This window comes from Heliangelus exortis, chromosome 16 (genome assembly GCF_036169615.1).
Source record: "Heliangelus exortis chromosome 16, bHelExo1.hap1, whole genome shotgun sequence".
In the NCBI taxonomy this organism is placed as follows: domain Eukaryota; kingdom Metazoa; phylum Chordata; class Aves; order Apodiformes; family Trochilidae; genus Heliangelus; species Heliangelus exortis.
In genome coordinates, this window is record NC_092437.1 from 14400550 (window position 1) to 14423000 (window position 22451).

General features: G+C 42.9%; 1 protein-coding gene across 15 annotated transcripts in view; it reads left to right on the top strand.

Moving 5' to 3' along the window:
* The window catches only part of NCOA6 (nuclear receptor coactivator 6), a 45561-nt gene extending 24030 nt beyond the window's left edge, over window positions 1-21531 (top strand). For 5 of the 15 annotated variants that reach the window (XM_071760012.1, XM_071760024.1, XM_071760014.1 and 2 more), the window contains 5 exons: window positions 6178-6299; window positions 7151-10183; window positions 12744-12812; window positions 15011-15047; window positions 17634-18289. In XM_071760012.1, coding sequence (XP_071616113.1) covers window positions 6178-6299; window positions 7151-10183; window positions 12744-12812; window positions 15011-15047; window positions 17634-17841 — 3469 coding nt within the window. In that variant the 3' untranslated portion in view covers window positions 17842-18289. Of the gene's footprint in view, window positions 1-6177; window positions 6300-7150; window positions 10184-12743; window positions 12813-15010; window positions 15048-17304; window positions 18291-19246 lie in introns of those variants that run through there. The other 10 variants (XM_071760016.1, XM_071760025.1, XM_071760022.1 and 7 more) reach the window with 8 other exon arrangements.
* Window positions 21532-22451: the final 920 nt, after the last annotated feature.

Below are 22451 nucleotides of genomic sequence, written 5' to 3' on the forward strand. Positions count from 1 at the left end.
TGATAGTTTGGACTGTGTGGAAGGCAGGTGTATGTGGGCATGTAGAAGTCTTTATTTTACCATTCCAGAAATTTAAGTGCAAGTAACTTGGCAAGAATGGCTTGTAACAGTACATTGCACAAAGTAGTTTAAGGTCCAGTTTTAAAACATAGTAGTAGCATAACAGTAGAACATACATGTTCCTTCTTTTGGTAAGTTAGATCCTGCATAGAGTCTCAAATAAATAGCAAGCAGATATTTTCTTGTCTGTTGTTCACCTGACATTCAAAGCTATTTGTTTTTAAAAAAATATCAATGTCTTACTTTTATTTGTATCAAAACCATGCATGTTGCATAGCAGCTGCCCAGCAGCAATTTGTACATTACTGGTGGGCACTGCTGATAATTGGCAGCAAAGTAAAATCTGCATTCTGTGTGTCACTATTAGTTATCTGCATCTTTTAGGGAAATTTGGGTTTGCTTTGGTTTTTTTTTTCCTACCAAATCAAAGACAAAAATGCCTCTTCTAGGTAGGAAAGATCTGGTGTGATGTGTAATAAAAAATAAAAGTGCTTCCACTCTAAATAGATTCCAATAAAATAACAGTAACCACCACTGCAGTGAGCTGTCTTGCCATGAAAAAGACAGAATATCCAGAGGGAACAGACAAATTGGCACTCTCTTCTGAAAAGAAAATCCTTTAATCGTTAAAGAAAAGCCTCATGAGGATTTTGTTTCCTTTGGTCCTACTGGTGGGCCTCAGCATGGCCTAGAAATATCAATACCCAGATACCTAAAGCTCTCTTCTGAGCTTTCATGATTATGTGCTCATTAAAAAAATGTCACAATAAAAGAAACCTAAATTAGAACTTTTCATTTGAGCTATGACAACTCAAAATAATTCCTAATTCTTAAGTGAGGCTTTTAATCAGATTTCATGTACTTAAAAAGGAAATACCACTTTGTACTTATTCTGTCACTTAAATTTTCAGTGGACATTCTCCTGCCACTGCTCTCTGCAAACTGCTGCTCTGGCACCTTGATATGAATTAGCATTCTGTTTCTTGATGGGCTGTTTATGAAGCAATTTATCCTTGTGGGAGTACTGAAAAAGGGAGCTGCCCATATTAATGGTTTGAGATTCTTCTCCAGCAAAAGGGAGGGCGATTGCAGTGAAAGCTGCTGAGAAACCTCCCATCCTCATTTCACTCTCAGCTTCTCTCACATCATTAGGCAAGCTCAGCAATTTCCTGCCTTGGAATTGCTGATTCTTTTAATTCTGACTTGGATTGCTTTTATTTGCATCAGAAGCAAATAGGATGCTTTTCATCTTGGCTATTTCTCTGTCATTTTTCCCTAGAAATTTTAGAATTCAGAGCAGCAAACCTTGTTTGGAAATGAGACTGATTTGATAAATACTCTAGAAATTATTTTGGTTTTTTTTTTCTTAGAAATCATGTCTGAGAAAATAACATAGTAACAGAAGTGCCATTAGTAGTATGTTTTGTAGACTGATCCATATGAGAATGTAAATAGGATAAGTATCTACATCAAGACTTTATTCAGTGGAGTCTGAAATAATTTAAGAGTTTGCTTAATTGAGAAACACAGCACTGGAATGAAAACCAAGAACATTCTAGAAAAGTAGATTGCTCTGAAGTGATTGCATCTGTTTTCTGAACCTGAAGAATGTAGGTAGTGGGATGTAAGCTGAGGAAAAAAATCTTTTAAGTGAAATGTGATTGTAAATAAAACCTGTTAGTTAATTGTGTTAAATGCATGCACAGGCACTTGTTTAATGCTGCCCTGTGCACAGACCACAAACCTCACGTGTCCTGGTAGGACAGAAGTGGTGCACTTGGTAAAATCCCTCCTGGCACTGGGATGGGCAGTGGGAAGTACAATGTGCAGAGGTGAAGAGCACTGCAGGACAAAGGTGTTTTTCTCAACCAGGTCCTCAGTGCTTGTCAGGGTTTAACAGTGGCCCAGCAATTAAACCAAATGCCAGATGCTCTCTGTTAATCCCCTTCTCCTCCCTGATAAAGAAAGGAGAGAGAGTAAGGGAGAGAGACTGATGGGCTGGAAACTAAACTACACAGCTTTAATGAAATAGGAATGATAAATAGGAACAATTACTAAATCTATACAAATAGACAGGAAAATTGATGCCAGGTTCCTCCCCCCTTTCCCCAATAACTCTCACGTCACCACCGAGGCTGCAGGGCAGCCCTGGGAAAGTCCAGGCTGGAATCCTGGGGTCAGCAGCAGTTGGGAGCTGGAGGCAGAACACACAGATTCAGGCTGGGATGGATCAGGAGCAGAGGCAGAGGAAGGGATGGAATCCTCCCAGGATGCTGAAGCAACAGGGACAGGGGAAGAAGGGGAAGCAGGAAGGGGTTTGACCCTGGTGATCCCTGAAATTTATCCTGAGTGTGACGTGCCTGGGATGGAATCCTCTGTTTGGTCAATTCTGGCATCAATCTTGTCTGTTCCTCCCCAAAGGAGGGTTCCAGGTGTGACCTTTTTACTCCTCTCTCCTTCTGGAGGGCAAAATGTTCCTCAGAGCTGAGCAGTGTCCTTGGTTCTGCACACCAGGCTCTGGCTGTAACTATAAACATGGAGTGTTATCAGTCCCAGCAGCAGACACTGTCTGAGAAACCTGCTGTTAATTTCAGCAAGTGCAGCTGTTTACAAGAGACTGAGCTGAAAGGAAAAGTACAAGACAGAAAATCACCTTTATCCTGGCCCAAAACAGGACAGTGCTTTTTACCATCAGGTCTGGAGTTGACAGTTCTCCTGTAGACATGGGAAATGAAACTCATTTAGCATCAAAGGACAGGAGCCTTCCTATAAAAGCAAAATTGTGGCAGAGCATTGTGCCTTCTCAGCAGGGCTGGTTCTGCTTGTATCTGTACTGTAATTTTATTTTTGCACACCTTATTTCAGCTTCTGCAGCCCTTTTACGTTTGCTTTTTGGGGTGTTTTGTTTTTGGAAATTTTTTATCTTCTGGAGTTCCCTCTCTGCTGAGCATTTTGTATCTGAAGGTTGTGCTTGAGAATGGAACTGCTGGAGGAGAGGGTTCACTTATGACAATCTGTATGTGCAGTTGTGGGGGGGGGTTCTGGTTTTTGTTTCTGGTTTTGGGTTTTTTGGGGTTTGTTTTGGTTGGTTGGTTTTTGGTTTTGGTTTATTTTGGGTTTTTTTTACATCAAGAGCAATAGAAGAAAACAAACACGAAGTATGTGTTTCTCTCACACAAACTTCTCATTTTGCTTGTCAGTTAAATTCAGAATATGAATATTTTTTATGACTGTTTGTTGTTAAATACAGTGAAATTCAGCTACATTCAAAATTCAAGTTATGTTAAAAGTTAAAAGCTAGTAAAGTAAGCAGTCTTTCCTAAATTGCTAGCTCTAAATTGCTCTTTGCTAGCAAACAAAATTCCTGTATGTTTTGCAGGGTTTGTACAGCTTGGTCTGATTAGACTCATCTGGCAGGAGATGTTTTTAAGAACTGATTTTGCACCATGATTCTTTTCTAGGTTAAACCTGTTTGTGCAGTGGTGCTCTCTTTTTGCCTAATCTCTAACTGTAGTGGGTTTAATCTCCCACTACTACAAAGAATTAATAAATGGCAAAATTAGAAGTTTAAGCTTCTGTTCACAATTTTAGGCAGTTATTCTAGTTCACATTGCTGGCACTTACATCAAAGGTTGCAGAGGAGCTGCAGCTCCTCTGGGTGACCCTGTTGCCAAATATTTTGTTCATTAGTGGCTGCTAATATAATGCTTTTGGGGCATGTCTATGCATTCTACCAATTTTAATCAAATTTATTGGTGGAGGTATGGAAGCCCATGACAGCTGCATCACAAAAAGTGGTGACAGAAGGTTTCACTCTTGTCCTCTCAGCAGCAGTGCTTGGAATGGTTCTGTGTTTGCCCTCTTTCTTACCTTTCTTCTCTCTTGGTTTATGTCCTTCCCAGTTTTGATCAGAATAAATTCAGGGACTTTGAAGTCACACACAGTTCTGAATGTTGGTTAGGGAGGTGGTAGGACGTGAGGACAGGGCTGGCCATGTCAGCTGGAGAGATGTCACAGTTACACTGAATTAAAATTAAGACAGATCTCTCTCTCTGCCTTGATGTACTTCTCTTGCTGAAAATGTCTTTTGTCCTTGGCATTTCTACATGATTCTGCCTTTCTTTGTTGGCAGTGGGATTATTTTGATGTCTTTAATTTTAACTCAGTGTATTATTGCATAGATCTCCCTTCATAGATTCATGAAGTTGATGAGCAGTTAAGGTCTTTTATTCTGCAGCCCTCTTTATCTTGTGTCTTCTGACCATATATATTCATTACAAACTTGCTTTTTTCTAAGTTTGTTGTCTTGATGGAATTATTGAGCATTGAATCTGAACAATTTTAAATTGTCCTAGAGAGACCCCTGAGCATCAAGCACCCTTAATGAACTTACTGGTGGATGAAAAGCTGGCCATGAGCTGGCAGTGTGCTCTTGCAGCCCAGAGAGCCAGCTGTGTCCTGGGCTGCATCCCCAGCAGTGTGACCAGCAGAGTGTCCCCTTCTGCTGTCCCCTTCTGCTCTGCTCTGGTGAGATCCCCACGCAGTGCTGGGTCCAGTTCTGGGGCCCACAGCATGAGCCATGGAGCTGTTGGAGCAGGTCCAGGAGAGGGTGATGAATTGGAGCAGAGGGCTGGAGCACATCAGCCCCTCCCCTGCTCTGAGGATAGTTTGAGAAAGTTGAGGTTGATCAGCCTGGAGAAGAGAAGGCTCTGGGGAGACCCTGGAGAACCTTCCAGTACCTGAAGGGGCTGCAGGAAAGCTGAGGGGGAACTTTTAGCAAAGGACATGGAGTGACAGGACAAAGAGGAATGGTGCTGAGCTGAAAGAAGGGAGATGTAGATGAAATATTAGGAAGAAATTCTTACCTGTGAGGGTGCTGAGCCCCTGTGCCAGGGTGCCCAGAGAAGCTGTGGCTGCCCCATCCCTGGCAGTGTTCCAGCCCAGGTTGGATGGGGCTTGGAGCACCCTGGGCTGTGGGAGGTGTCCCTGACCATGGCAGGGGTGGCACTGGGGGAGCTTTATGGTCCCTTCCAACCCAAACCAGTCTGTGGTCTGTGATCACTTACAGAGCTTCAGTGACCCACAAAGGTCTGTGCTCTGGTGGGTGACTCACAAGATTTGGTATAAACTTGCCAGTTTCTGTGCATCTACCCCTGATATTTACTTACCTGTACACTTGTGCCTTCATGTAGCCTTTAAATGTTCCCCCCACTGAGAGGGGGAATCAGGAAAAGGAAAGAAGATACCTGTGAGTTGAAATGGAAACAATCTTAATAAAATACCAAAGTAGTAGGAATACTAATACAGAGCACACAAAATTATACTCAGCCCGACAAGCTGCCCCTGTCCAGCAGTGGGTGCCAAATGTCAAACCCTGTGGGCACCACAGCAAGAGCACAATGGTCCCAGCAACAGGGAGAGTGGGGAGGGGAAGGAGAGGAGAGACCCTGTGGGGTGGTGGCTGCTGAGAGAGAGAGAGCTGTCCCCAGCCAGCTCCTCCACTTATAGAGTGTGACAGTCCTGTCCTGGGACACTCGTGTTGGCCAGCATGGGGCAGCTCCTCCTAGCCCTAGTCTGGCTAGCTCCAGACTGCTGGGGACCATGATCACTATGGAAACCCCCATACTAAAACCTCTGACTGCCCACAAACTAAAAGTGTCTTACCAACATTGTTCTCACTCAATTGAGTGCTGCAGTCTTCTCAAAAATACAGCTTTTTAACACAAATTAATTCTGGGATTCTGTCCCAGTGAAACCAGGGCATGGTGTCACAGCAGTGTTAAAAGGAAGCCTGTTTAGCTTAAATAGAGGTATCTCTAGTAGTTGGAGTATCCATTGGCATCTTCTTAGTTATAAAACTCAGATTCAGGGTAGAAACACAGGAAAGAAAGGTAAATAGAGCACCAGGCAACTTGTTTCCCTCTTGGTGGCAGGAGTGACTGTCAGCAGGCCTGGGCTCTGTTTACATTTGTCAGATTATTCCAGAAGCAGTGGCACCCTTCAGTGAGTTGCTAGCAGGTCTGTGAAAAGTGCTAGGAGTTAGTGGTTTAGATATAGAAGCAGAGGCTGAACATTAATGTGAAGAATGAATCTTAATTGCCATCATTTTTCTTTCAGTTCTTCAGAACCACGTCCAGCAGGCCTGGAGGAGAGTGATCAGTCATCAATGTCTGGAGAACAAGGAATGAGTCTAGATAATTCAGGACCTAAGCTTTCAGATTTTGCAAGTAGGCCACCAGGTAGTAGCATTTTTCTGTGGATTTTCTGAATGTAATAACTATAGAAGAGCTTTTACTGATTTTTGTGACAGTTTTATTTGTGTTACCACACAGCCAGGTCCAAAACCAACTCTTACCCTTGTTTAAGTGTCTTCTTTGTGGCCACTTCTTCGTTTTGAGCTTGTGTATTGTCCTGTAGGTGTCATATTAAATACTGTTGAGTCATTCAGCAATAACATAATTGATTAAAAAATTCTGCATTTCTGGCTGTAGCACAGACTGGTGCCTTGAAAATTTAGCATTAACCAGTCAGTGACTTTCCAGAATTAGGAAATAAAGGTTCCATTTGGAAATATCCTTTGCACATAGGGAGGCTTCAATACAAACTCCACAAAGGTGAACCACACAGGTGGTTCTTGGCACCACTTTTGGCCAACGAATAAATGGCAGATTCTGCTTTGTACACTAGAAGATGTCAGATCTGTAACAGGTCTGCTAGTCCATGTGCCACAGGGCCTCCTGTTACATTCTTTAAGTTTAAGGAGTATTAATAACTCCAGCTCTGCATTAGTAAGGGAAAGCAAGCCCATGGACAGCTGCAGAGAGTTTTCAGGTGGCATGAATCTGGACTAATAGCTAATGCAGTACTCTGAGATCTCCTATTAAGAGACCTCCAATTAAATGTCATCATTTGTATGTGAAGCTAAAAATATTCTTAAGAGTTAAGTAAAATTTCTGTCCTTGTTTGTAAAGGCTCACATAAGATAAGCAGGCTCCTGGCTATATACTGTGTCTGATCCTGTTTGTTACAGAAATTTTGCTTTCTCTGATCTTGGTTTGGTTTTAATGAGTGCATCATCTTGTGGTCTTAGGTTATCCAGCTCAGCCAGTGGAACAAAGACCACTTCAGCAGATGCCACCTCAGCTCATGCCACATGCACAGCAGCAGCCACAGCAGCAGCCACAGCCACCACCCCAGCAAGCCCAGGCACCACCACAGACCCCACAGCAGCAGCAGCAGCAGCAGCAGCAGATGATGATGATGCTGATGATGCAACAGGATCCCAAATCTGTCAGGCTCCCTGTGCCACAGGGAGTTCACCCACCTAGAGGGCCTCTGAATCCAGATGCTCAACGAATGCCCATCCAGCAGAGTGGTACCATGCCAGTGATGGTCAACCTCCAAGGACCTGGATCAGTGCCTCCATCTCCTGATAAACAAAGGATTTCCTTGCCAGGCAATCCTCCACTGGGAAATAATGCAAGAAAAATGGTTTATCAAGATAATGTGCAGAACCCTTCCAGCTCACCCCTTAGAGAGGTTTCATCAGTGGCCTCTCTTCCAGAAGGAGGTGGAACTGAAGGCCCCCCAGCATCAGGAGCTCAGAATAATTTGACATCTCATTTAGTAGTTTCACAGAACCAATTAATGATGACAGGACCCAAACCTGGACCATCCCCACTTTCAGCTGCCCAAGGTGCAAGTCCCCAGCAGCAGTCTAATTCTCTGCCTACTGCTCTTACACACCATTTTCCAAATGTTGCCACCCCATCACAAACTTCAAGGCCTAAAACTCCTAACAGAGCAAGCCCAAGGCCATATTACCCTCAGACCCCTAATAACCGCCCACCCAGCACAGAACCATCAGAAATCAGCTTGTCTCCAGAGAGGCTCAATGCTTCTATAGCTGGGCTCTTCCCTCCCCAGATTAATATTCCTTTACCTCCCAGGCCTAATCTCAATAGAGGATTTGATCAGCAGGGTCTTAATCCCACTACTTTGAAGGCCATTGGACAGGCCCCATCAAATCTCACCATTAACAGTCAGTCAAGTTTTCCTGCTCCACAGGCACACAAGTTGGAAGGCACAGCCATGAATTCAGGAAAACAAACCAACACTGGGGGAACAAAGAGAGCAAGCCCAAGCAATAGTCGAAGGTCCAGTCCTGGATCCAGTAGGAAAACTACACCAAGCCCTGGCAGACAGAATTCAAAAGCAGCTAAATTATCATTGACAGCTCAGCAGAATCCATCTCTCTTGCAGAACATGGAATTGCAAAGAAATATGATCCCTGGTCCCTCTTCTTTGCCTACACCTGTGACTACAAGTTTTCAAAATAATAACCTGGTAAATAATCAGAATCCTGCTATTTCTGTATCTGCAGTGACTGGCATTCCTGAAGATAATAAAGAGACCCTTAGTGTGCCTCCAGATAATGAGTGTCAGAGTGCACAAGGTGTCCAGGGGAACAAAGACCAACCCAATATTGAACTGAAAGGTATCCCTACTCCAGAAGTGAAAATGTTGGTTCCAGAAGAACAGTCGAAAAAGGATGGGCAGGCCTCAGACACCAGTAAGCTTCCAGTCTCAGAGGAAAGTAAAACTATGGTATCTCCAGCTATGAGGGAGGCACCAACTTCTTTAAGTCAACTTCTTGATAATTCCGGAGCTCCTAATGTAACCATTAAGCCTCCTGGGTTGACTGGACTTGAAATGGCACCCATAGTCACCACGGGGGAGGAACTGAAGAAGATAGCTGTCATTCCTCCACTGCAGGATTCATCCTCCAGCAAAGAGACATCTAATTCACTGAGCTTGCCTCAAAACAGTGAGCCCTGTGCTAATGCAGGGCACCAGGAACCAGGAGAAGTAAACTCAAACGTTGCACAGAGTGTTCCTCCAGTCGTGCAGAGGCCTGTCAGCTCTTCCTCTATTTCAGGTCCTTTACCCCCAAACCAGATAACAGTTTTTGTAACTTCAAACCCTATTACATCTTCTGCTAACACATCAGCATCCTTGCCTTCTCACTTGCAACCAGCATTAGTGTCAACTGTTGTCACAATGCCCAACGTAGGGAGCAAAGTTATGGTTTCTGAGGGACAGTCAACAGCCCAGTCTAGTGCCCGGCCACAGTTTATAACACCTGTTTTTATAAACTCATCATCAATAATTCAGGTTATGAAGGGCTCTCAATCAAGTACAATTCCAGCAGCCCCGATGACTTCCAGCTCCAGCCTCATGCCTCAGTCAGTCGCAGTTGTTGGTCCCTTGCATCTTCCACAGAATATAAAGTTCTCTTCTGGGCCTACTCCTCCCCCCAGCACATCCTCCAGCAGCCCTGTTTCTGGTATCCCCACCAGCAGACCTCTGGTTCTTAACCCCTTGGCACCTCCCGTTCAGCTGCCTTCTCCTGCCACAACTGCATCCAGTGTTCCTTCACATCTTCCTGCTCAGCAAGTCAAAGACTTCAGCCCAGAGGAAAATTCTTCTCAAAGTGGTGGCTCGAGTGAGCAGGGCTCTGGCCCAGCAGCCCAGTCAGGACCGGTGCTTTCACCTCTCCTTACGAGCAGCCCTGGGTCTGGGAACAGACGCAGCCCCGTTTCATCGAGTAAGGGGAAGGGAAAGGTGGACAAGATTGGCCAACTCCTGCTGACTAAAGCATGCAAGAAAGTCACTGGCTCCCTTGAGAAAGGGGAGGAGCAGTATGCTTTGGATGGAGAAGCAGAAGGTCAGGGACTAGAAACTCCGGCCCCAAGTAGTTTGGGAACAGAGCAACCACCAGCAGAACTAGATAATAAAACTGTGACACCTCCAGCACCCAGCAATGCTAAACAGAGCACTTCTGGGCCTGGCAGTTCCAGTTTCAGCACTGCAGCTGCTGCTCCTGCCTCTGCCTCTCCCACTGTATCCACGAGCACTCCTCCTGCCAGCATCCCACCAGCTGGAGCTGCCCCCACCACCCCGGACCCAGCACCCCCAGCACCCGCAGCACCCTCAGCACCCCCAGCACCCCCAGCACCCAGCACTAATGGCAGCAGCCATGGGGGTTTGCTGGCAGAGCAGAAAGGGGGTGCTGGGGCAGAGGAAAAAACAGGAGCACAGCAGGAGGTGCTACAAAGTGCAGGTGAGTCCGGTGCTACCCTGAGTAAATCATAAAATCATTGAATGGTTTAGGTTGGAAGGGACCTTAGGGAGCATCTACTCCAACTTCCCTGCCCTGGGCAGGGACAGCTCTCAACTGAAGAGGGTTGCTCAAAGCCCCATCCAACCTGGTCCTGAACACCTCCAGGGATGGGGCAGCCACAGCTCTGGGAATTCTGTTCCAGTACCCTCCTACTGAAGAACTTCCTAAGATCCAGCCTGTTCTCCCTCAGTTGAAAACCATTTCCCCTTGTCCTGTTGCTGAGCACTCTAATGAAAAGCCCCTGCATGAAGAAACAAGGTTGCTTTTGTAAACTTCCTAGGTGCTTTTTTTTCCATGAACATAATGAAATTCAGTAGCTCAGGCTGAAAACTGCTTTTAGCTTCTAGTACCTGAGCAAGAAAGGGGGCTTGCATTTCACTAAGATTTACGTTTCAGATATTTTAATTTGGTTTCCATTTACTGCTGAACTGGGGTATTTGTCAGGAACAGATGATGTGGAGTCAGAGGAGTGACTTTAAGGAACTGTTAGAAGTGGGAGGAAAAAGTGGATGTATTTCTAATGACAAAAGTCATCGAGGTACCTTATACACTTTTGTTTTGCTTCAGTCTTTCCAGAGACTTTTTGTTTCAGTTTATTGACTTAATTATGATATAGAGTTAATCCTAATAATACTACTTAGCTGTCTGAATAACCTCAACCCTGTAGAGAAATAGCTGAATAACCACCAGAAGCAAAAAAAAAAACCAAAAACAAAAGAAACCCACTTATATCTAGGGAATAGTAAAATGCTCATTTCAGAGAAATACCTGAAAATACCTGCACCCAATTCAAAAACATAAAATTACCTTCACATCTGAATTTTACTTTTACTATTACTCCTTTACTGCTTTAATTTGAGCATCTGACAGACTTTGTCCCATTGCACCTATCTCTTGATGCCACTTTTAATCTGTTGACAATGATGTGAAAATAAGTAAGTAAGCTGAATACCCAGAATTTAGACACAGAAAATAAAATCATGGATGGTAAAATCCACAGAAGTCAGTGGAACTGAGAACTTCAACTTGAATGTGGCTGTCACTGTTGCTAACCAGAAAGAATTCTGGTTTGTTAGGAGATAAAATAGAAGTGGATATTCTTTGTTTAAACAGGAACATTCAACTTTTTGTCTTCATGTTCTCCCTAAGTTCCTTACCACATGTAAGAGAAGAATAGAAAGCACTAGCCCAACAGGAATTGGTTTTCCACCTTATTTTTTAACTTGGCAGTCTATGAAATGTTACATCATATCATTTTACCACCAAAGGACCTCAGGGGAGACTCTGGAGCACAGTTTGCACTTTGTCAGGGTTTAACACTGGCCCAGCACAATTAAACTCTATTGATCCCCATCCCCTCCCAGATAAAGAAAGGAGAGAGAGTAAGGGAGAGAGACTGATGGGCTGGAAACTAAACTACACAGCTTTAATGAAACAGGAATGATAAATAGGAACAATTACTAAATCTATACAAATAGACAGGAAAATTGATCCCAGGTTCCTCCCCCCTTTCCCCAATAACTCTCACGTCACCACCGAGGCTGCAGGGCAGCCCTGGGAAAGTCCAGGCTGGAATCCTGGGGTCAGCAGCAGTTGGGAGCTGGAGGCAGAACACACAGATTCAGGCTGGGATGGATCAGGAGCAGAGGCAGAGGAAGGGATGGAATCCTCCCAGGATGCTGAAGCAACAGGGACAGGGGAAGAAGGGGAAGCAGGAAGGGGTTTGACCCTGGTGATCCCTGAAATTTATCCTGAGTGTGACGTGCCTGGGATGGAATCCTCTGTTTGGTCAATTCTGGCATCAATCTTGTCTGTTCCTCCCCAAAGGAGGGTTCCAGGTGTGACCTTTTTACTCCTCTCTCCTTCTGGAGGACAAAATGTTCCTCAGAGCTGAGCAGTGTCCTTGGTTCTGCACACCAGGCTCTGGCTGTAACTATAAACATGGAGTGTTATCAGTCCCAGCAGCAGACACTGTCTGAGAAACTTGCTGTTAATTTCAGCAAGTGCAGCTGTTTACAAGAGACTGAGCTGAAAGGAAATGTACAAGACAGAAAATCACCTTTATCCTGACCCAAACCAGGACGCACTCCTGCAATGTAACTGGAAGAGTGAGGGCATTGGTTCATTAACTATTTTCCCTCAAAACTTCTGATGAAAGGAGCATTAAACCAAGGGAGATTAAACTCTTTAATTTCTGGGACTTTTCTCCATGTGCTGAAAAACTTGTATTAAAAGATGTGTTTCCTAATGCTTAATTTCAGCACTTACTCTAGTTAAGAAAACTTCCTTGGGATAGTTTTGCCCAAGTTTGTTGTTTTTTTTTTTAAACTGGGGAGGGTGGGGGGCAAGGTAGAGGGTAGGTTAAAAAAAAAATGCATCCTTAAATGAAAAACTGCACTGAGCTGGAAAATACAACATTTTATAAAGCAGCCTGATCATATAACAAAATCTTTGTGACTGCCTTTGAAAATAATGCTTTTTCCCTCCACTTTTATTCTAGCATCCTCTCAACAGTTAACACAGAAAAAAAGCTCAATTGCAACATCAGAAAGTACTGTTCAAAGAACAGGTAAATCTTACTTTGGAAAAGCAGAATAGAGGTGAACTAAACTCTTCATATTTGTTACTGAAAATGCTTTTGTTAGAATGTGTATTTAATGGTCACTAATGTGCCCCTAAGGGAGTTGTATTTTTTTTCTTACTTGTGCTTTTGGGGTTTTTTTTCTGTGTTAGATATATTCTGCTTAGAAGTCTTCAAAGCTTCGTTAGACATTCAATATAGGATCAAGTAAAATGAAGTTTTTAGATATTCATTTTTAAGCAGGAGGGGCTGGATTTGTAATGATGTGTTTGGGTTTCCAAGTTTTGTTAAGAACAAGTGGGATTTTTTCTTCTTCTTTTATATGGGACACTTCTGAAAATATTTTCAGAAACCATGCTGGGAATGGTAAGTTTTAGATCTGTAACCCTTTCTTTGCTGTTCTGCTTTTAATAAACCCTCAGCAGTGTTTCAGGAATGGAGATGACTTTTAGTTGTTGCCATCTATTATGATGGTGTTTCACCATCATTTCTGGGGTGTTTTAAAGAAGTCATTTCCAAGATAAGTAGGGAAAATGGAAAGGCACTGGACTGCATGTGGGAAGTGACACTCTCCATGCATTTGCCATCTCTAATATGATTGCACTAAAAATTGCACTAAATTGCTTTCTTTAAACTTCCACTTAAACACAGATGTTAGAATCATAAAATAATTGGAGTTGGAAGGGACCTCTCAAGGTCCCCCAGTCCAACCCCTGCAGTATCAGGGACACCCTCACCCAGATCAGGGTGCTCAGAGGCTCCTCAAGCCTCACCTTGAACATCTCCAGGGATGAGGCCTCAGCCCCCTCCCTGGGCACCCTGTGCCATTGTTCCACTGCCCTCATGGCACAGAACTTGTTCCTCACATCCAATCCAGATCTGCTCCTCTCTAATTTAAATCCATTGTGCCTAAAACCTACATTGCCCCTGTTCATGCACCCTGTTTAGTTACATCCCACTGCCCTGTTGCTGATGTGGCTGTATCAGGGAGTTTCTGCTGACATAATAGATTTTTACTATTGGATTTTGTCCCTGCTCAGATTTGGGTTGGAAGAAAAAATAACTCTTCTTAGGTTGTTCAGTCTATTTTTCTTTAGTTTCTAAAGCATCCAGAAGGTGCTCCATACACTTACACTGAAGAGTCTGATGTTCCAGCAACAGAAATTGTAGGGGGTATTTACTATAAGGGGACAGATAATACCTATTTTCTTACTTTTTTTACACCCTTGTTCCTTGTGCACACTGAAACAAACTTTGCTAAATTGATCTTAATGGCAAAATGACAGTTCTGTGCAGGACTGTGGAGTGGTCAGGGTGAGATGGAGAACTCCATGGGCAATGAGACAAACCCTTAATGTGAGTTCCTCCATACTGTGTGATGGTAATCCCTAAAACAGTGACAGCTTGTCATCAGGGGGCTGTGTAAGGGACTCCCTCACACAAAGGATTACAGAATCATCATAGAATGGCTTAGGTTGGAAGGGACCTTAGAGATCATCTACTCCAACCTCCCTGCCCTGGGCAGGCTCTGTTAGATATGAGGAGAATTAAAAAGATGAGCAGGAAAAAGCTTAGAAAAGTTGCATGATGAAAAGGAGAGCTGTTTGTAGTGGTGAGGACTCAAAATGAAACCTGATCTGTAGGTATAAAATGCCTGTGAGTAGAGGGGGAGAAAGAAGGCAGGTCAGGTGGCCCTCTACAGCATCTTCCAAGAGGCTTTTTCCAGTTCAGGAGAAATACAATTAGGCTTCAGAAAATTGTCTTCCTTTGCATTAGGAGATATTGCTGTGAGAGGTGCTTGAGCTGAGGCAAATTGTTACATATCAATATCAATATTTTATTTATTTAAAAACCATTAAAACCTAGATGTTTGGGAAGTAACAAACTGTCTAAATGAAATTTAAAAAGGGAGAAGACTGTCAACCTTGTCAGGGAGTTTCTCTATAATAGTTTTTTCTACAGGGTTTCTCTTAACTTTGCTCTGGCTTGGCTGGCACAGGCTGGGATCAGGCAGAGCCCTTGGCTGGTGTGGGACTGTGATATTTTGGCTGTGACAGTAATAACAGATAAGAGAACTTTATTGTTCAGACCTTGTAGATAATGAGAGAAATGTGAGATAGTTGTGCCTTGTCAGTGTCAGTATGTACTTCTACAGCAGACTTAAAAATTATCTTTTTCTCTTGTAGAACTTGAAACAAATGCTCCAGTAGTTGCTGGTCAAAGGTAAGGAGATAGTTTATGTAGATTCAGAATAGATGTAGCTCTCATGGGAAGAAGTCCCTTTCTCTTTGCTTTAATTGCACAACTTCTGCTATTCACTTTCTCCTCCATACTCTTTCTGTCCTGCTGAACAATTGGGCTTGCTGAATTTTTTAAAACATTGCTAAAATGCAGAATATAAGGTAACTTTCTCCTGAGTCTGTCTACATGCTTTGAGCTCTTATCCCTTCAGGCATGACTGTTTCACATCATGGAAGGGTCTTGATCATTCTGCCATTACTAAAAAGAAATCAGAAATCAAAACTAAACGCCCCAAGCCTGCATCTTAGCTGTTCTGTGAATTTTTGTTTTCTTGAAAGTGGGTCTTCCTAAAGTTTGGTCTTCTTGTACCTTTGTGACTGTTTACTCTAGATTTCCTCTGTGTTTTCTGGTTGACACTTTGCCAAAACCTGGCAGGAAGGGCAGGTAGAAGCTTCATCTTCTGCCCGTTAGACATCCAGTAATTAAAAGATTACATTTCAAATGATTTGTGTTCTGCCACAAGAAAATATGATTTCCAAGATCTATTTCTGTAAGATTCTATACCCACCAGGCTCTTAAAGTCAGTCTAGGCATCTGTGCTGACAAACCTTGGTAAGGTTTTTGGATAACTGCTGGCAAGACTGGGTTGGCTTTGATGCTGCCCTCGTGATCCCCCAGGCCAAGGTGAGAGGAGCAAATCACCCATGGGTGCCACAGGAAATAAGGAAATAGGGAGGGAGGAAGCACAGTGTGATTTCTCAGGAATTACTTAAAATTGAATATTTAACTATATTTACCTTCCCATGGATTGGCATCTTTCTAGTAGTATCAAAGACAAACTGAAACTTCATGAGGTGGTTTTTTTTTTAGGGTAGGATTTTTTAAAAAAGCTCAGCAGATGAGCAGATCCTCAGATGAGGTGTTCTTGTGTGACCAGTCTCCAGAGTCATTTACCATGTCAGATTAGCACAAGTGTGTTTCTGTTTGGATTTTTTCTGAATTTACACTTTTCTAAGCAAAACCAGAAGAGAAGGAAAGTTTTTGGACAAATTGTGTATCTCAAGCCATCAGCTTTGATCTCTTGGAGTTAAACTCCAAACAGTCCAAACCTTCAAGGAGCCTGCAAAGCACTACAAATATTTTTACTTCAACCAACTTGATTTCCTCCTATAAAAGGAGAGAGGTGATGTGTTGGTTACTGTGAGACAACCCAAACCATGGATTAGTCACAAGAATCTGTAAAAATCACTGGTGATACCTGAACTGCAGCAGCTGATGCAGCTCCAGGCAACCTCTGCTGTTGTTTCAGCTGCCCAGGTTATTTGGCAGAAGAAAAGTTTGTGCCATGCTTGGAGGAGTCAGTTTATAGATTGCTCATAATAGTGGCTTAAGGGGAAGTCAGAATTCAGTGTTTGTTTTGGATCTGAGGCAATTCAGGTGCTTCCGTATTGTCCTCTGCTGTGTGTTTCCTCATGTGAGAATGTTTGTCTCTCCTTTTATTGAAAAACTTTTATTTCCAGTATCTGTTACTTAAAATCTCAAGCATTTTTAGTAGTTTTTCCTCTCAAAGCAGGACTTTCTCTGAAACACTGACAGTGTAGTGGAACCCCTCTAATGCCCAGGTCTGCTGTGTGTGTTTTCAGGCAGTTCTTTAAGGCAATCTTTCTTGAAATCTTGCAAGTATAACCCAAAGGGCATGAAATGAGTTTTCTTTCTCCTTTTCCATTATCAGCAGAATACTTTGTTTGATTAATAGTAATTAATAGTACCTTTGAATTCACAGGAGGTAAGTTTAGCTTAATCTTCAGAAACCCCTTCTCAGAAATCATCTGGCATTAATGTATGGAGGAGAAAACACCCAGACCTCAGGGTGAATTTACAGGGTTAAGAGTGATAAAAGAGGAGTTTAATTACAAATGCAGCACTCCCTTTATTGTCTCAGTGACAAGAAACAGAGATTCACACACAACCTAGAATTATTTTTTATAGCAGAAAATCTTCCTGTTATAAGGAAAAGATACAACTTCAAGCTTTAAAGCTTGAAGGAAATTTTAAGTAAACTTAAGCTTTTTAATATGTCAAGGAATCACTTGGATCAGCAGAGTGAGTCTTTTTAGTAAAATCAAAAACTGGCACACTCATTGAAGAGCTGGTAACTCCTCCTTGTGTTTATCTGCAATTTCTACTCTGTATTCCCATACTGCAGCAGTCTCTAATGTAACTTGTTTGCTTTTCCTAGACCTCAGTAATGGTGGCGCCTGTGGAAAACAGAGCAGACAATTTATAATGCATCTAATTTCTTGGTCTTCTATTGTTGAAAATATTCTCTTTGAGGACTTCTCAATTCTGTATCCTCTGATAATTTTTAATAGAAATGGACTATACTCTGGCTTACTCAGGTCATTCTTCATCTGATAAAACTTCTGGTATCTCTAGCATTTCATGTCTTCAGTGCTAATAGTCCGGAACTGGTACCTGTGTTGGTCCATCCTCCAGCTTGTCTGACTTGCATAGAAAAACCTAATTCTTCTTACACTTCATCAGAAATATTTTGTCCCACTTTATTAGTAATGAGACAAAAGAGAATTGTGAAAAGTCTAAAACTCCAAATAGAAGAAATTCAAGAGCAGAGGATTCTGCCGCTTCACAGGAATCTGTAGAAAACGGACAGCGCAAGAGATCCTCCAGGCCAGCATCTGCATCCAGCACTGCAAAAGGTAAAATGCACAGCCCTGTTTCTCTGGAGAGGGCTGGGAGTCACATACTTCCCAAATAGTAACCCTTTCAATCACTGGTGGTTTACAGCTTGCCCGTGTTGTGTGCTTTTAACTCTGGTTTCAAGGATTTAGGCACGGGTCGGTGCTGATTTCCCGACCTCTGTCCTGGCAGCAAATCTTCTCTGAGTTTCCTGTTGTTAAATTTGTGGAATTTGCTTTCTGCAGCACTCATCAACGTAGTGTTCAGCGAGCTTGCCTCGTTGGAGTTGAATTCTCTTGGCAGAAATGTGTTGTCATTAAGAGGATTGATGTTGCCATTCAAGTAAAAAAGTGACTTTTTTTTTTTTCAAATTTCCTGAAGCCTGAAAGACACAAGACAAATGCTTAAGTGTTCCCAAGTGCATGGTCAGCTCTTGCAAAACCAAATGCTGTGATTCAGGCACACTCAATGCTGCTGGATGGCAGCCTGGGGCACTGAGCTGTGTTTATTTTTTCATGTAATACAAGGTTGAATGGGAGTAAATGCCCTTCACCACTGATGACACACGGGGCCTCAGCTGTTCTTTCTCACAACATGTGAAGTCCTGAAGTTACAGACACCAACCTGTGGCATCAGCACTTCCTGACATGCCTTATTTCTACCCAGGTCACAATCTTTAACAAATTTTGCAGCATTGGTGTGATGTACAGGGTCATGGCTGGAGTGCACAGGTCCTGGTGCCATTCTGCATTTCTGAAGCTAACGGTGTCAGCTCTTTATGTTTAAAGGTCAAAAATATTCTGTTGGCCAAAAGTTGTGCCAGAGGGTAGAGAGAGACTGTCAAGAGGCAACATTCGACCAGTACTTTAAAGATCACCTACAGAACAAAGAAGTATTAATATAAAATTATAATAAAAGGAAGTCAAGTTGAATTCAGCAACCATTTTCCTTACTGAAGCTGCTAAAGTGTGCTGGTAAGAACATTTGTATTTTAAGAGTTTCAGAGAAGACTTCCAGCTGTACATAACTGCAGTGACTCTCAAAGATTACCTGGAGGGACCTATAAGTTCTGCACTTTTGTGGCTGCTGAATTTAATTAAATTTACTTCTTGTGGCAGGATTGTGCAGAAGAATTTAAGTCTGTATTGTAAAAATAAATTCTCTCTCATGCTTGTGAAGAAAAGTTTGAAAAATGTGAAGCCAATGTAAAGCTGACTTGGTGATACCTCCCTGAGTTTGAGGGGATCTGGAACAAATGACCTGCCTCAAATACTGTAATGAATAAACCTAAAGATGACAACCAGTGGCACCTCAAAGTCTCAAAATGTGGGAACATGAAAGAACATTACATTTAAACCATACCAGAACTCACTTAGGGGTTTTGTACTGACTGTATTATTCCTTTACCTCTGTAAGTAAAATAATTGTTTTTGAAAGATGTCTGAAACTGCTGCAGTATCTAAGGGTTTTGCTTGAAAACATAGGTCCAGCTTGCCATGGACTTTGATTACCTTGTCCCCCTGTGAGCAACTCCTGCCTCCCAAGTTGTAGAGAAAAGGAGCAGAACAAGAGTCTTGTAGAAGAGGACAGTCTGGAGGATTAGTGAGGTAGCTGCAGAACTGTAACCAGGTTTGCCACTTGTGCCTACTCTGTTCTACAGTGTTATTGGTCACAACTTAAGGAAGGACATTTCTTTGTGTGCCTCTGGCCTCCTGGGCATCCATGGCTACATGATCAGTGTCCTGAGGAGCTCACTGACCCGTGGTAAAGAGAAGGGAGGGGCTGGGAGGAGTCACCTTTGGGACAGAGGTTGATTAAAGTCCCTAGAAAAATGGCACTTGGGAAAAGCAGAGTTCAGCCAGTCCATGTAGGAATTCCCTTGGCACATGAAGGAGGAGGCAGGAGGTAGGTGCAGGAGCAGAGGCCACACTGGAGCTCAGACACAGCACCCTCTGGTCTGCAGGTTTGGGTTCCAAGCAGGAGAGGGAGATCTGGGGATGCTGACAAGGACTGGGCCAGGTTCTGCCTGCTGCCCCCTTGGTTCTCCCACAGATGGAGGTTGGGCAGGTCCTGGCCAGGCTGCTCAGAGGAGCTCTGCAGCTTGGCAGGAATTCTGCTGGTGCCATCCTGCCCACTGAGATGTTTCACTTCTGTAAACTGATGGTGTACTGGATTTTTTTTTTTGCTTTTTGGAATACCTTTCCAGCAAGGGCTGTTTCAGTGTCTACTGTAGCTTCAAGTTTATTAACTTTTTTAATGTTGAAGGTTTTTTATTTTTATTTTTTTTAATGCAACATTTAAAAACCACGTGGAGTTGTACTGTTGCTTTTCTAGTGCTAGATATCTTAGGAAGTTTTTCCCTTTTCACTCTTAAAATGCATGCAGCTCCACTAGCTTTTGGAAAATATTGTAAAAAGCCAAAGATGTTTAAAATGACATTTTAAAAATTTCTAAAGACATAAATACCCTTGGTCCTTACTCTTGTTGTTTTGAAACAGAAACCTAGTGCCTTGGTAAGTGCACTGAAAATGTCATCTCCTGTCACTGCAGTTTCCTCCAAGTGCTTCTGCTGCAGGGTTAGAATATTTATCTTTCTGCATAAGCTGCCTTTTCTGTGAAACACAACATACACTAAAGAGACTTGTTTGCTCATGACTTGATTTTCCAATGACTCGATGAGATCCTTAACTTGTGTGGCAGGCTTCAAAACATAATCCTAAAGTTTTGGGTTTTTTCTAACAGTTTCCATGATGCTTGGGTCTGATTGCTTCTGTTTGTGCCCAGTGCTGCATTTCACAGGGAGGTCCCTCCGTGGCATGGAGCACATCGTGGCACGTGGGATGCTGAAGTTAAAGAACAGTTAAAAATAACACAACTCTTTTATTTTTAAGACCATTCTATTGGGACTTCATAAATGTTTAACTCGTAACAGTTAGAAATTGTGTCCTAAGAGAAGCTGGGGGAAGGTTGTGTGGCTGCCAACCACTGTGTCAGGGTGATGGGCCTGGTGGTTTTACCTCTTGGGAAGAGTCCATCCCCTTCTGTAGAAACCCTGCTTTTCAGAGCTTTGCACTTTGGTTTTGGAGAAATAAAAGGGCAATCTGTGCACCTCTGGTGAATGGCTTACCAACTCCCTATCCATGCTTTTTTCTTCTCTTGATTTCAGAAACGAGTGCCAGTGCAATGCAGTCAAAAAGAAGAAAATCCAAGTAAATTACTGCATGGAAACATGAACCTTGTAAATGAGTGTGAATTTACCAATAGCAATTTTGAGCTGTGATTTTTCTTTTTTTAAATAAAATTCTGTACAGTAAGTCATTTTAAGATTATGCTGTTCCCAATAAATGATTTTTTTTCTAAAAAACAGATAAATAGATATAAAAACCGAGTTTTTCTGAAAACCCCCTGGATTTACTGAGTGAAGTCCAGGGTTAGCACATTAGGTTAATGTGTTTGTATGAAATGGAAGGGGAGGGGAAGACAACTGTAAATTTATTTGTTTCCACTTTTCATAAACAGATTAGAATACAGGGTTGTCATTTTTAGGTATTAAAATAATGTATTGTGCTGTTGTTTGAGTACTGTATGTGAATAGCAGTAAGAGGGTTTATAAACAAACCTGATCTTGTTTGGAAATGTAAATAATTTTATTATATAGTAGATCTGATGCATTTGTTGTAGAAATGGACCAGTGAAACAAACACAAAATTTAAGGGTTTGTATAATGTGGAATCCCTTATGCTCTAAATAAATGTTATTGTCCTATAAATTGGGTTGTATTATTATTAGCAGCAACAACAGCATCATTCCAAACAGGAAGATGGAAGGGATTATTTAGAGATCTAGGCCTCCAAGCTCCTTATATGGAGCTTTGGAAAGGAATTTGTTTAACCACAAACGAATGAACTGGTGCAGCAGTTCTTGCAGAGCAAGAAAATACCACCCAGGTAAAGCAAGAAAACACCCACCCTGGGGTTTGGTACAGTGCAGAGGGGGTGAGGAGAGCCAGGGGACAGTGCTCCCCACAGAGAAAACTGCTCTGCAGGAGAAAATGCCCCAGGAAATGGTCTGGAGACTCTGAAATGTGTCTGCCTGGAGTTATTTGTGTGGCTCTCTGCAGTGCCACCAGGGCTGGGTGTGCTGCCAGGAACAGGGCAGGCTCTGGGGCTGAGAAGCAGGTCCTTTCAGATTGCACCTTGGTTTTGGTGCAAATAGCTACTTTCACTTTTTTTCTGTTCTTAGGGAATTTTAAAAAGTGCGTATCAAGAGGCTGATTAAAATATAAATTGGCCTTAAATATAAATTACGTGCACTGGCAACCCTGAGAGGCAACTGCATCCTGCACTGCATCCCAGCAGGGTGAGGGAGGGCATTGCCCCTCTCTGCTCTGCTCTGGGGAGAACCCCCCTGTACTGCTGGATCCGGCTCTGGGTCCCCAGCACAGGGACCTGGAGCTGCTGGAGTGAGTCCAGAGGAGGTCCCAGAGATGATCAGAGGGCTGGAGCAGCTCTGAGAGAGTTGGGGGTGTTCAGTCTGGAGAAAAGGCTGCAGGGAGACCTTAGAGCACCTTCCAGTGCCTGAAGGGGCTCCAGGAAATGTGTGGAGGGACTTTGGACAAGGGCCTGGAGGGATGGGATGGGACACGAGGGAGCTTGAAGCTTAAAGAGGGGAGATTCAGATTAGACATTA